Source organism: Netta rufina, assembly GCF_964035555.1.
Source record: "Netta rufina genome assembly, chromosome: 2".
Taxonomy (NCBI): Eukaryota; Metazoa; Chordata; class Aves; order Anseriformes; family Anatidae; genus Netta; species Netta rufina.
Window position 1 is genome coordinate 89,355,665 of NC_140124.1, and position 13,393 is coordinate 89,369,057.

Genomic DNA, 13,393 nt, shown 5'->3' on the forward strand with positions numbered 1-13,393 from the left:
GGTTATGTGAGGCATGAAGTCAAGCAGATTTGAAAGGAGGGTGAACAAAAAGGTGAAATTTGTGACCTTGTGCTTTGTAAGAATGTCTTGGAAGCACCTGTAAGGAGTGCAATAGAAAAGAGGCATCAGAAAGGTTAAGAAAAGTTTTCTTTTACATTCATACCATAAATACTCCATTCATGTATTGATTAATTTCTGTATCCCATGTACTGGTCCCATTACTGCCTCAGTTTTATACCAGTGGTTTTCTGAATTAAATACCTCTGTAGAAATGTCAGGTTTCATAGTAGGGGGTTGCTGTTTACTGTTTGTGGATCTTGCTGGAAAGAAATGTTTTATACTTGTTATACGTGCAGAGACCAGTTGACAGCACTGGACTTTGCTGTAGTAGCAATGGTAGATTTCCCCTGTTTGAATTTGAAAATGAATGAAAAAAAACAACACTGAGCATTAAGTGATGTTATAGTTGCATGGCAAATGCAGGCACAGCATGCATGCTGTGAATGCATGTATGCTTAGTCTTTTTTTTTTTTATCACTGCATATTTAGCTTAGATGAACTACCCGAGGAAATGTAACACGGAACCAGGATTTGAATCCTTGTCTCTGGAGGCCGGTGGTAGTGTCTGATGGACACGTGTCTCAGATAGTTTATCTCCCCAGTGGGTTTCCAGTATTTGTAAACATGATTTTCTGATGCCAGGAAAGCTTTTTTACACGTGTGATGTGATGGGAGGCAAAAAAGACAACAAATTGGCTTGGTGCCATTTCCAGAACCCTCCCTTTGAAGTAAGGGGCAACAACAGTGACCTTGAGGTGTCAACCAACGTGCAGCTCCAAGCTCTGAAAACACCGTTTCTTCTCTCTTTCTGTATATGTTTCAGTATTTATTGCCCCCAAAGTCTCTCTACATCATGATTCTATTTCTTTACCTCTGCTGCTCATGTAGATGTAAAAACAGCTATGCTGTTGGGTGATCAGACAGCTGGGACTCTTGAACTCTTTGTGCAGCCTTGCCAGTATCTTAAGCAAGACTCTGCTGTCTTGTTCTGCTTTGATGTGTCCTATATAAACTGACTGCAGCAATGAGAAAAGTGTGGTGCATTACCTACGTATTATTTAGGTGTGAAAAGTTCTTACTGATCGTATTTTAGGAACAAGAAAGTAACAGTAACCTAAAGATGAAGAGCAGTGTAGTATGAAGGCATGGAGAACACATGTACTTTACATTACTTGTTATTTTTTTCCAACCTTTTTTTTTTTTTTTATTTAGGGCAGAAATACCAGGATAATTTTCCTTTTGACCTTTGTAATTATGCATTTTAGTTTCCTTTCTGCACAGGAGGCCAAAGTTTGAGGCTTCACAACTAACTTGTTTTCCATCCCATTTCATGCACCTTCATCTTCACATAATTGCACCAACCACAACGGCCTATCACATGTAACCGTGGAATGGAATTTGGGTGTTTAATAGGTGGCTTCTTTTGTTTTTAATGGAGGAGGAAAGCATTACTGTTTCGTACAAAGTAAGAAATGATGAATTTAAATTATTAGCACTTTCAGCTTTCACATGAAAGATTAGTCGAATCTATTCTGGCAGCTAGCATAGACGAAAAGAGGAAGCAGCAGAAGTGTACCAAAGCATTTGTTTGTTTTACAAGGACTTAGGAATTTGGCTATGAATTGTGCCGTCTAACCAATGTAAGTGGAATTTTCACTCATAAATTGAGGACAATGGTAAGCAATTGCAAAAGAAAATAAAGTGACATCCACTGTAACTTATAAAGATCTCTCCTTGATGGAACATTTTTAATTTTCTATTTGTACACCTGTAAGGAGTTCAGAGAAGCAGCTTTCCAAGTCCTATGCAAGAGGTAAAAGAAGGACAGAGGTTTGAAGTGGGGGGGGGGGCACTTGAAAGGAAAAATCATGAGATCAACTGTAGTATTTCATTTAGGATAATATGGCAGAATGGCTAATGGTCACCTTCCTTCACTAAAAGTGGCCTCTAGTCCTAGTCAGTAGCTGCTCCTCTGAAAAGCAGAGAGAGTTTAAATGGGAGTAATTTAAAGAAGCTAAACTGAAAAGCACTTGACTTAATTACAAAGAGAAAGAGAGAGAGAAAATTCCTCATCAGTAATTTACTGCACATAGGGTGATTTTCAGAGACTGTGGGAATAATGGCCAACAGCTCTACAATTCCCCTGTCCTTTACTTTCGGGGTCACTTCATAACGCAAAGGTCCCTTTCTTCACTGCAGTCCAGTGTTCCCACTTCTGGGGAATTTCAATATAATGCTGTGGGTGGTCTACAAAGGCTCAGACGTACACTTAGGGCCTTGTCTGATGACCTGAAAAATTAAAAAGGAAATATTTAGTAAGACTTTGGTAAAGATTAAATAAGCTCTACATGAAGGAAGATTTTTTTAATGTGCTATTATCTCATTTATTAAGTTATATGTGCATTATATGTGCAGACTATAAAGTCAATAGTCTAATTATGGCTTTTCCCTGTTGTTCTATATTCAAACATTAGTGGTCAAATTCTTCCACTCTGAATTAAAATCATTTAAAGTATACCTTGCACTTCAAAAATCTCTATTGGTACCAAGCAGAATAGAATGTGTTTTTGTGCTCATGCTTATTTTCTGGCTTCGTTTTTGTTGTTGTGGTGGTTCCTTTCTTTTTTTTTTCCTTTTTTTTTTTTTTCCCTTCAGCACAGCCTTAGCCTTTGATTTTTCTATTAACCATGTTTTTGTTTTTGAAATAATAACAATTTAAAAAAGTATTTCTGGACTGCAAATGAGAACAACCAGAAGCCTGAGTTTCAAGTTGCAGTCATCAAAACTGTAAAGGGAAGTGTTTTGGGAGAGCCTGGAGAGGACAGAGACTAGATAACCTTGTACACGTTGTTCAGGTGTACATGTTGGAGAGGTTGGTTGGAGAGGGCTCAGATCTTGTAAATATTTTTCACAATGGAAGATACTGATTACTATTTTTGTGAGAAAGAAGTATGTGTCAGGATTGCTATGTGTTCATGGGTGTTAGGTAAGATGCCGAGCATCTTACGGGCTTTGCCTTGCCTTCTGATAAACTTGTAGATGAGTCCCTTGACTATCATTTCCTTTCATCAATCTGTGTTCATTAGTGTCATTAGTGTTTATGTCCGTATGTAATGCAGAGTGGCTGTTTAAGATCAGCAGGATAAATTTCATTGGTGCTCCTTTCATTATTTTTTTTTTCATTTAAAAAAGAAGAAAGGCTAATCCATTAATTTTAAAATCTTTGCCTAGATTTCATTTCGATGCCCCAATGGTTCTTTATCCAGAAACTGCACTTTTGTAATCTTTTTAAGCATACATGTATTTTAAAGCACTATAAATACTTCAAATACATCAACCTTTAGTTGAAACAACCAAGCAAAACTGTTTCCTAGTAGCTGTTTGTTAGTTGCTATGGCTGATGTTACAGTTTATAAAGATTTGTAGGATTTAGGACTTCTGTTTGTTTGGTGAGGCTGTCAGCGTGTAGCAGTAATCCATTTAAAGATGAAAATAAACACAGTGATTGTTTTTTAAACTTGTTTTCACTGCTGCAAAGATTTTGTTTAAATATTTCTAATCTGGTACTATTGTCATGGAACTGAAATAACCCAGCAGTAGTCTTAACATCAGTTGAATATATCAGAACCTTCAGTGTTAAATGAAACCCTTCTTCCGTGCCCCAGGAAAAATATTTGCCTTGTGTTGAACAAGATAAGTTGCTCTGTGCTACTGAAAAATTTGCTGGCTTCTGCAACTTAGTTTAGTTGAAAACCTTCTTATGAATCATTTTTCTTAATTTATGTCAACTATTGCACTGAAACAAAATTTGCATTTGTGTGCGGGAAAGTGTTTTTCCCTGCTATCCATTCTCCATTTCACACAAAAATGAACACACAACCCTGAAGCATCCAGATGACTTCCCAAATCTGTCTGCTGTTCTGTTTGAGCATCCCCCTGTCTGACGTTCTTAGTGTTACAAGAATGTTATCTGTCTGTAGTTAGTGTTTTCCAGTTTCAATAAAGATTCACGTGATTTTTTTTAGGATATCTGGTCTCTAACAATACAGACAAGCAACTGCCGTTGTTGTTTTTGTTGAAAGAGCAGCACACTCGATTCACCAGGTCTTCTGGCTGTGAGCTTGTACAGTCTTATTTCCATTGTCCACATTTCCCTTAATCAAACTTGGCTGCCCTAGGTAATAATCAGCTGGAGGGGCTGTTACTCTTGTCTGCCTCTTTAGAGTACAGCAAGTCACAATGTCTGGGAAGTGGGGCTCTCGATTTTTCACTTCCTCAGATGAAATTACAGATAAACAGCACAGCAGACAGAAGTATTTCCTTCGAGTCACATTATTAATAGTTGTGACCCGGTATGAAGGAGGACAGAGCCCGAACGCTTCCTTCAGCTCCATGCAGGTCATATTACCTCCCAGACGAAGTTCTGCTGCTTCTTGTAGGCAGGAGTGCTTCTCTACCTATAGGCCAAAACGAAAACTGTACATGTCCCCAGCTGGTCTCTCTGTGATTGAGGTTTCCATTTCTTGTAATTAACTTAAAGGTGAAGCTAATTCCCTGTTTATTACTTAGTCTTCAGCACAGTTTTTACACTGTTTTTACAGCTTTTACAACTATTACACAGCTTACCTGAAAGCAGGGTGTATGTAAAGAACTATGGTCCTTTAAGCATAGCTCTCTTACATACACACACATTCTGAACAGCTTCGTCTACCTTAATCATCCTTTCTAAGGAAATGCTAGTGGTTACGGAAAATATGTCATTAATAGCCCTGAGAACTAAGATACTGTAGTGGGGTTTTTGAACTCTTGACCTATTGACCTGGGTTTAGTTGGAGCATTTCTCTTGTGATTCTGAAAGCTGCTTGGTTTTCTGGCTTTTTTTTTTTTTGCAAAAAGCTAGCCCTTCCAAGGTAAGGTGCAGTAACTATTTTGTGAGCGGCAGGTCATACATCCTAATTTTGTAAAGGCTATCTTATATAGGCTTAATTTAGGGCGTTCTTGTATTTATGATTAAGCCAGTTGAATGGGGATTAGATTTTCCCAATAATGGATTAGAAGGATGCTTTGCAAAGCAGTTAAAAACCCCAAGTACTGTATTTTAATCGATTACTGCTCACCCGTTGTATTTATTGTGTGATTCACTAGGCAGTCAAACACTTCTTACACAGAAGATCAATATTTTGAAAACAAGTGCTTAAACACAGAATTGTAAGTGCCAATTGAGTTCCAAAGTTCATCTGGCGCTAGGGAAATAGACTGTAGGGTAAAGGAAGCTTCAGGGCTTCAGGTACCAATTAAATATCTGATAAGTACTGATAAGTACTGATTATAAAATCTTTGAGTGGTGGGAATGGGAACAGCTTTCACTGCTGGTAAATGAATGACTTAATACTAAGACTTCAGACCATATGTTCAGGCTTATAAAACATAAAATGCAAAAAGAGGATGACAAGATCTCAAGAAAAGTACTCAGCACGTGTCGCTTACCTCATAAGCATTAGTTTTGGGACCAAAGTGGTCCTGAGCCATGGGCCATGCCTTTCTGGTTCTGCATATTTTTTTCTTCTCGGCTTCTTTTTCCATTCACTGCAAATATAAAACTAATGGTTCCCAATTCAACCCATATTGTACAAAGTTTCATTGCATCATTTCAAGCTTGTGTCCTTAATATCATTCACTCAGGTGAAAGAATAAATTTTCAAAGAACAATTTCAAACTTATGAGTTCCATTGTATCTGATGAATATTTCATTTATGATTTGGAGCATTTGGAGACAATTGAGGAAGGTGAGGAATTTGACATCATCAATCTAGAAACCTGGTGGGAGCTTAAAATACAGAAGTAAATGGGGCAACTCTTGTTCATGTTAACAATAGCCATGCTCTCAGCTTTATAGGATGCATTGTGCTCTTATCACAGAACTGTGTTCTCACAGAGCTTCATGAGTTACTTTCCAAATGTGGTTGCTCTAGAGCTGGCAGATGCAGCTGTTTGCCCTTCACAGGAGATAATAGCGAAGCCAGTATTGATCTGCTCACTAGTAAGGAGAAGGGATTATATCTTTTTTTTTTTTTTTCTTTTTTCTTTTAATACTGATATATATGTGTGTGGAAGTCAAGAGGTATCTCTTTAGGGGAGGTGTGTGTTTGAGAGGACAAAGAGATGGAGAGATGACCTGCTGCAACTACCATGGTTTTGTCACTACGATACCTTAGGAATGTCTAAAAGCGTCTTCCTTATAGATGTTTGGAAAAACTTCCAAGTGCTGCCATTTTTCTGATTATTATAAGGCTAACTCCATACAAATGCAACAAAATTTGGATTGACTCTCTGCATTATCATGATGAGTTCACGATCTCACATTGTGAATATTCATTGTTCTTATGACATGGCACCATACATGTATTAATTCTAAATGGAAAAAAAATGGACAAATCATCCCTTCAGAACTAGAGTAAAGAAAACCAGCTTTCAGAAAATTGCAAGAAATATCTAAGTATCTTACAAACTTTATTACTGTTCATACGCAGTATTTTTTGCATGGAACATAACCTAATGGTATTTATCATTAAATCAAGGAGAACTGGATAAATTGCAAATGCAGGAGAAGTCCAAAGAGAGAATATTTTCTAAATTTTCTATGAGTCTGTTGGTTTGGGGAGGAATAGGTATAATGAGAGGGAGAGGAGGCAGAAAATGCAGCCTTTTTGTTTTGTTTAATACAGTTTTATTTTTACTTATGTGGTTTGTAGGATATGGAAGCTTTATGCGTGACTTAAAATTCTTCTCTGCCAGACTGACTGCTGAACTAAAGCCTGCTTCAGCTATACTAATGATTCTTTACTGAAATAATTCATGTACTGGCATCCAATAACTGAAATATTGCTGTTTGCAAATAGCCCCAAACCGATTTGGTCTCTGTTATTTCTAGCTTAATGGTTCACCCTGCTCTGTTTCCTAGTTGAGCTATTGGCTGCTTAACCGGAATGTTTTATTTGTGTTAATTTAACAAGTATGATGTCCAGTGCCAGCTGTCCAATGCCAACACAGTTTGCACTGTCCTTTAAGCCAGATACGGCTTAATGACAAATGGGTTGAACACTGGTATTTTTTCATGAATGTTTTCCATTAATGCCTGTGTGGGTAGCAAATGGAAAGCCAAGCTCAAGAAAAAAAAAAAAATATATATATATATAGAGACATACATATATTTGTGGACTTGAAAATTAATAAGATAAAACATAAATGGGGGAGAGGATAAAATTATTGTATTGATAACTACTCTTACACCAACACATACTTTGCAGGAAGTTTTCGGTGGCTGTCCCCAGTTTTCCCTCTCGGTGTTGTCTTTCCATTTCTAACCTCATTGCATTTCTCTTTCTGCGGACTCATGTCATTTTCTCTTCCACCTTCTCTCTTTCCATCCTACTGCATGCCTCTTTCCTTGGTGTGACCTCAGAGAGGAGGAGGAGTGTGAAGAAGAGGACGAAGAACAGCCAGTCACAGAGCCCAATACTGAGGATGAGGGGGAGGAAGAGGCCAGTAGGCAGGTCAAAGCCAGGTATCGGCATTCAGCGTTGTCCACGCACCTTTCCTCACTCTGGCATTAACTCACCACCCCATGTGCATCAGCATCTACATTGTCACTCACATTCCCATCTCTCCTTTTAAAGCCACCCCAAGGAAGTCCTTTTTCATCCAAAAGCTTTGTTGCTGTGTGCGCTAATGGAAACACGTTTAGTTGTGTAACTCAAGGCACTAAGAACTGTTTGCACTCCCTCACTTTGGTACCAAATGTGGAACAGTCACAAATCCTAAAAAAGATTTATCAGACAGCATAGTTTCTAAGCATGGCTTAGGTTTATCTTTTAGTTAGGGTGATGCTGAAACATTGCTGTGCATTGCTGAGTTAGGATATTGCTTGGTTTCTTAGGCTTTCATCCCTTTTTTCGTAACATAGCCTTATTAGCAGTATCTGTCAATATGAAGAAGACTGACTTTTTTAATGTTGCCTATGTTTTATATCAATTTTGTTTATGTTTTTTAATAGGAAAGAACTACTTAGAGGCAAAGCTGAAGAGTATATGTCATTTTATACATACTTGCCCATCTGTGTATATATGGGTATAAACAAACCACCTATCAAAACAGTATTCTCATGTAAAATTTTCCACTTATTCTGAGGTATATATGGATTTGGCATCTGGCAACTTTATCCTAATAAACTGGAAGAATGAAAATATGTTCTTTCTTCCAGACAGCCATTTGATTTAGGTTAAATTGTTTGGCTTTGCAACTCAGCAAATGAGATTGGACTTTTTTTTATTTTTTTTAAATAAACCACATTCATGCAGACACTATACAGCACAGAAGGAAGAAAGGAAACTGTTTAATGTGCAAATTCCAAAGAAAATACTGTACTGTTGTTATTAATATCTTCCAGTCTGCAAATCTAGCCAATGGCTGCCTGAAATTTCAAAATTAAGTGATAATTTCCTCAAATCCTATTCTTAAAAGTCAAAGCTAAGACACAAGTTATTAGTAAATCACATGAAAATACTAAAATACTGTGAAAAAGTGTAGAGCGCAGGAGCCATGTAAAGGGTGTAATGTGCTGATAGGGCATTCTTGTTTTGAAATACCTCACTTGGAGGTAACAGGGTGATATTCCCATGACTTCTCTAAATACTTTCTTTCACCATCACTGTAGCATAACAAAAATTACCTTTACCCTGGCCATTTGTTTTAAATCCTGTCAGGAAGGGTAGGAATAGCCTAGTTTCAGGGATTCCTGTCATGCACGGCTGTTGAAATAGATGGAGGTTTCCAGATTCCCACCGTGTTTCAGTTGTGAGGGCAATTACCTGGTATATACCTGATGATTAATTTCATAATATCCTAACATATATAACCTATATTATATTGTTGTTGCATAGTCTTTGCCAAACCCATACTCCTCAGATGAGGTCCATGCCTTGTATGCACGGAGGTGGTCTCGGAAGAAGGAAGTCTTCCGCCTGCTGAGTGATCCAGCCCAAAGCCCGTGCACAGTGTTTGTGCTGGAGGTGCTAGTGAAAACAGATATCCAGGAGTGCTTTCACCTGCTTTGCTGCTTCTGTTGCTCACCAATACCTACCTTCACCAAAGTAAAGCAGATGTGTTTTCTGTTGCACGCAGTTGCAAATCTCTTAACACTGAGTCTGAATGGGATGCTGACACTCAGATAAATGTAGTGCCTTTGCTCCTAGATAACTGATGTGGTAAGGCATTGCTTTTAAAATCATTCTAAACCTTAATTTTGACAAAACAATGCTCATTTGTTGTGGTGGTTGTTTTTTTGGCTTTTTTTTTGCTTTTTGTTCTTGTATTTTTCATCTCTGATGAATAAAGTGGTTTTGCATTTTTAGTTAAAAAATATAGGTTCACTGGGGAGGATGATAATCAGATACCTGGCCTTCAAGAGGCAGTCATGCAGATTGTATTTTGAAGTATTTAACTCAGTGTAACATATCATCTGGTGTGTTGAGACTGCTTTGTGCTGCTCTGACAACGTTTACAACCTATCTTTAAGTACTTGAAAATTGTTCAGAATGTGGTTGTGAAAAGGTTTATGAAAATTTATGAAGTCTGTGGGCTAAGTACCTTCCTTTAAGCTGAGTTGCTTCCACATCTCAGTATTTCCAACCCCCAAAAGAATCCCTCTATGATACAAAGATGCATCTCCTTACTTCTGAGAAAAATAATGATTGTCTACCATTGGGAAGGTTTCTTTTTTCCTGACTCTCCTAGACTTTTTTTTTTGTATGATCCATTGATCTGTCTTTCCCCTGTTTTGCTTTTCCCTTCCCTTCCCTTCCCTTCCCTTCCCTTCCCTTCCCTTCCCTTCCCTTCCCTTCCCTTCCCTTCCCTTCCCTTCCCTTCCCTTCCCTTCCCTTCCCTTCCCTTCCCTTCCCTTCCCTTCCCTTCCCTTCCCTCCCCTCCCCTCCCCTCCCCTCCCCTCCCCTCCCCTCCCCTCCCCTCCCCTCCCCTCCCCTCCCCTCCCCTCCCCTCCCCTCCCCTCCCCTCCCCTCCCCTCCCCTCCCCTCCCCTCCCCTTCCCTTCCCTTCCCTTCCCTTCCCTTCCCTTCCCTTCCCTTCCCTTCCCTTCCCTTCCCTTCCCTTCCGTACCACAATGTTTTCCTCCTGCAGTGAGTTCCCAGGTGCACAGGAGGCTATGAAGGAAAACCTTTCACAGTGGTGTGATTCTTCAGCCATCTCCAGTGCCATTTCTCAAGCTGAGAAGCCTCTCCCCTGTTCTAGAGCAAAGAGCTCTTCTAGCAGCTCCTCTTCTGTGCCTGATTCATCTGTCTCTCATCATAATTCTGTTCTTTCATCGCCATCTTCACCTGCGGCAGCTTTGCTAAACTCTTCCCAGAATTCATCATCATCATCCATTACTCCAAAGGCATCTCCAACGGTAGAGAAATTACCTTATGTACCACATACTCCTTTTCACCTCTTCTCATATGACTTTGAAGAGTCTCCAGCATCTGTGAAAGAAAAGGAAGCAGAGGTGATGAGGGAAAACAGGTAGATTTTATACAGCTGATACGAATTTTTAGATAAATGAATGATGCCTTTCAAGACTTCTATAGTGGTAATAATGTGCTCTCCGTGTTGTATTATTTCCAGAACATACTGTATTAGTTTTAGTCATGTAAGCCTGTGTTTTGATTTGATTGATATTCTCCCCTTGCCTTTGTTGCCTTCATTTCATCTAACTCCTCTTCAAGGTTTATAGTTGGTAAGTATTCTGGCCTCCTCTGTGCAGCAGTAGATATATAACGTGATTTGGTAGATCACACAAAGCAGCATCATTTTGCTCTCATTTACAACAGTGTAATATGTAGGCATGATTTCATGAAAATTAATGGAGCTCTTCTGATGTAAAACCGAGAGAGATCAGATCAGTGCTTGGAATTCAGGGATGAAATCCTGGCTTCAAAGACTGAACTGCCAAATCCTGAATTTGTTGCTAGATTACACAGCATATCCCTGCCATGTGCAATTTCAACTAGTGCTTGTAATAAGAGAGGTAGATTAAACCCTATAAAGAAAATATAGCACTCAGTTTTCCCTCCACAACATCTGGTCATGTTCAGTTGCTCATACATTTCTCATAGTTTTTACTTTTAAATTTGATTTTTTCTCCATTCTACCCATTTAAAAACAACCACTAAGAAGTTTTTTTGTCTCAGCCTGTTTCCAATAAAACAGAATGACAAAAGGTAGCACTGAAAGCAATGTTAAAGAATCACCTTTAAAAGAAGTTAACAGTTTTTAGCTGCTTTTTCCCAATGATCAGTGCTCCTGAATTACATGCTGAAGATGTACACATATATTGTGAGCATATGTATTCCTTCCCTTTTCCAGCAATCCTTCTGAATTTCTGCTTCTGAACAAATATTTTGAATCCTTTGTTCCTTTTTTTTTTATCTTTGCTTTCTAATACATGGGTGTTTTAGTTGATTTTTTATTTTGATGAAAAACTTTAAAACCATGTAGCTACTGACAGGTACCTTAGTTCCCATATCTTTCCTAAATTACAAGCTGAACACTGGGATTCCTCTGAGTTTTCATATCCCTGCATACGTGCATTTTCCCTCAGGCCTCTTGCACTCATTTATTGGTGTCTTATTGCTTCTGCCTTTGAGGTTATACTTTTTAGACAGGATATGTAACTTAATTTCTAAATACTTCCTGCTCCTGCAAGTTTAGTATTCCTGCAGGTATTTTTTCGTCATCATCCTTGTGCTTCTCATTTTCACATAGGATAAAGGGGTGGTGTGGGGGAGGATTGTATTCTGGTTATTTGGAGAAAAGAGCAAAGCTTGCCTAACTTGGGCAGCAATGTGTTTATAGAAGAGGTAGGTATCTGAATATCTGGGGTTTCTTCGGAGTGGAGGCTCCTGGGACAAGGCCATTGCAGTCTGTGGCGGTATATGAAACAAGAAGGGAAACTGAAAGTAATAGCCACCAGTGGAAGAAAGATAGAAAGAGAAACACCATGTATAGGACACAGGATACTGTTCTAGCTTATGTTCCAGATACCGTCTCCCTCTAAATTTGTTACAGAGGGATGCTATGTGCAGGCCAGTCCATCTAGCATAATTTTGTTTAAACTTGTAGCCCAGAGCCCATGGCAAGTGTGTTCTCTCCATTTTAATTAGAGTTATCATTGGACTAATTGAACTTCCTTGATCTGAAAAATGATTCTGCACTATGTCAGCTGTTTCAAAGGGCAGAGGAGAAGAAAAGTAAGTGTAATAATAAGGTCTGCTATCAGTTGATTGGAATTGAAATGGAGCATCCTGTTAGTGTTAGGAACTCAGAGCAACTGAATTTTGCTTTCTCACTCGGTGTGGGCCCAGGCAGGATGTTTTGTGAGCTCAGGATGATGGAAAGAAGACCTGTGCTAGGTCTGTGCTATCGGGGGGGCTCGTCCTGCCCAGCTACACAGCCCTCCACTAGGACTGCTTTTCTAGTTTGTTTTCTTCTAGGGCAGGCATGCCATGAAGTCAGTTATTTCCCATTCAGCAAAATTCCTTTTCTAGCTCACAAATATGCATGATAGCATTTTTTCCCCCAAAATGAATCCTCAGTTCTTGGGCAGTCAGCATGGTGTCTGGAAGTTGTATTATAAAACATAAAACTGGACTGTGGCAAAAAGGGAGCATAATCCCTTCCATTATAACTTTATTTTGATTTTAGCATGGGCCTTGGCAATCAGCAATACTATTGTACCGTAAGGAATGAAGCTTGAAACTGTGAAAGTTTGCATGGCTAGATGAGGGCGTTAAATGGAGCTGAAGGAAAGCAACCACTATTTTCAAATAAAATTGCTGAGTGAGAAGAAATTACTTAGTGCTGATGTGCGTGGGAGAAGAAGCAGCCCAGGAAGGATAAGGTAAAAGAGGAAGTGTTTTGCATTAGGAATTATAATAAAGAAAATTATGTTACCCTTTTTCCTGAACTGAATTTCAATTTTGAGTTGGCCTTGTGAAATACTTCACCTACAGTGCATCAGATTCTTTCTAAGAGGGAAAATGGTAACTTTTGTGAAAAGAAATGTTATAATTTTTCCTAATCAGGAATCTCTACATCTCCTGGATATGCTATTTAAATACAGTGGTTAAAGGGAACATAAAAGCAACACAACAATCGCCCTTTCTGCTCAGCACAGGAGCCAGGATGAAAGCACTGGTACAAGGGACTCTGGGGAGGTGGCCATTCCAAGAGCCCTGGAAGCAATTTGTCTTTGATCAGCAAGCTCACATTGAAGCCAAGCATTT

The 13,393-nt window shown here is 38.9% G+C and overlaps 1 protein-coding gene across 3 annotated transcripts in view; it reads left to right on the forward strand.

Annotated features, from left to right (window-relative positions):
* The window catches only part of FHOD3 (formin homology 2 domain containing 3), a gene marked incomplete at its 5' end in the record, with an annotated part of 402,496 nt that overhangs the window by 303,041 nt on the left and 86,062 nt on the right, over nucleotides 1–13,393 (forward strand). For all 3 annotated transcript variants that reach the window (XM_084282072.1, XM_084282074.1, XM_084282073.1), the window contains 2 exons: nucleotides 7,523–7,624; nucleotides 10,251–10,631. In XM_084282072.1, coding sequence (XP_084138198.1) covers nucleotides 7,523–7,624; nucleotides 10,251–10,631 — 483 coding nt within the window. The remainder of the gene's footprint in view (nucleotides 1–7,522; nucleotides 7,625–10,250; nucleotides 10,632–13,393) is intronic.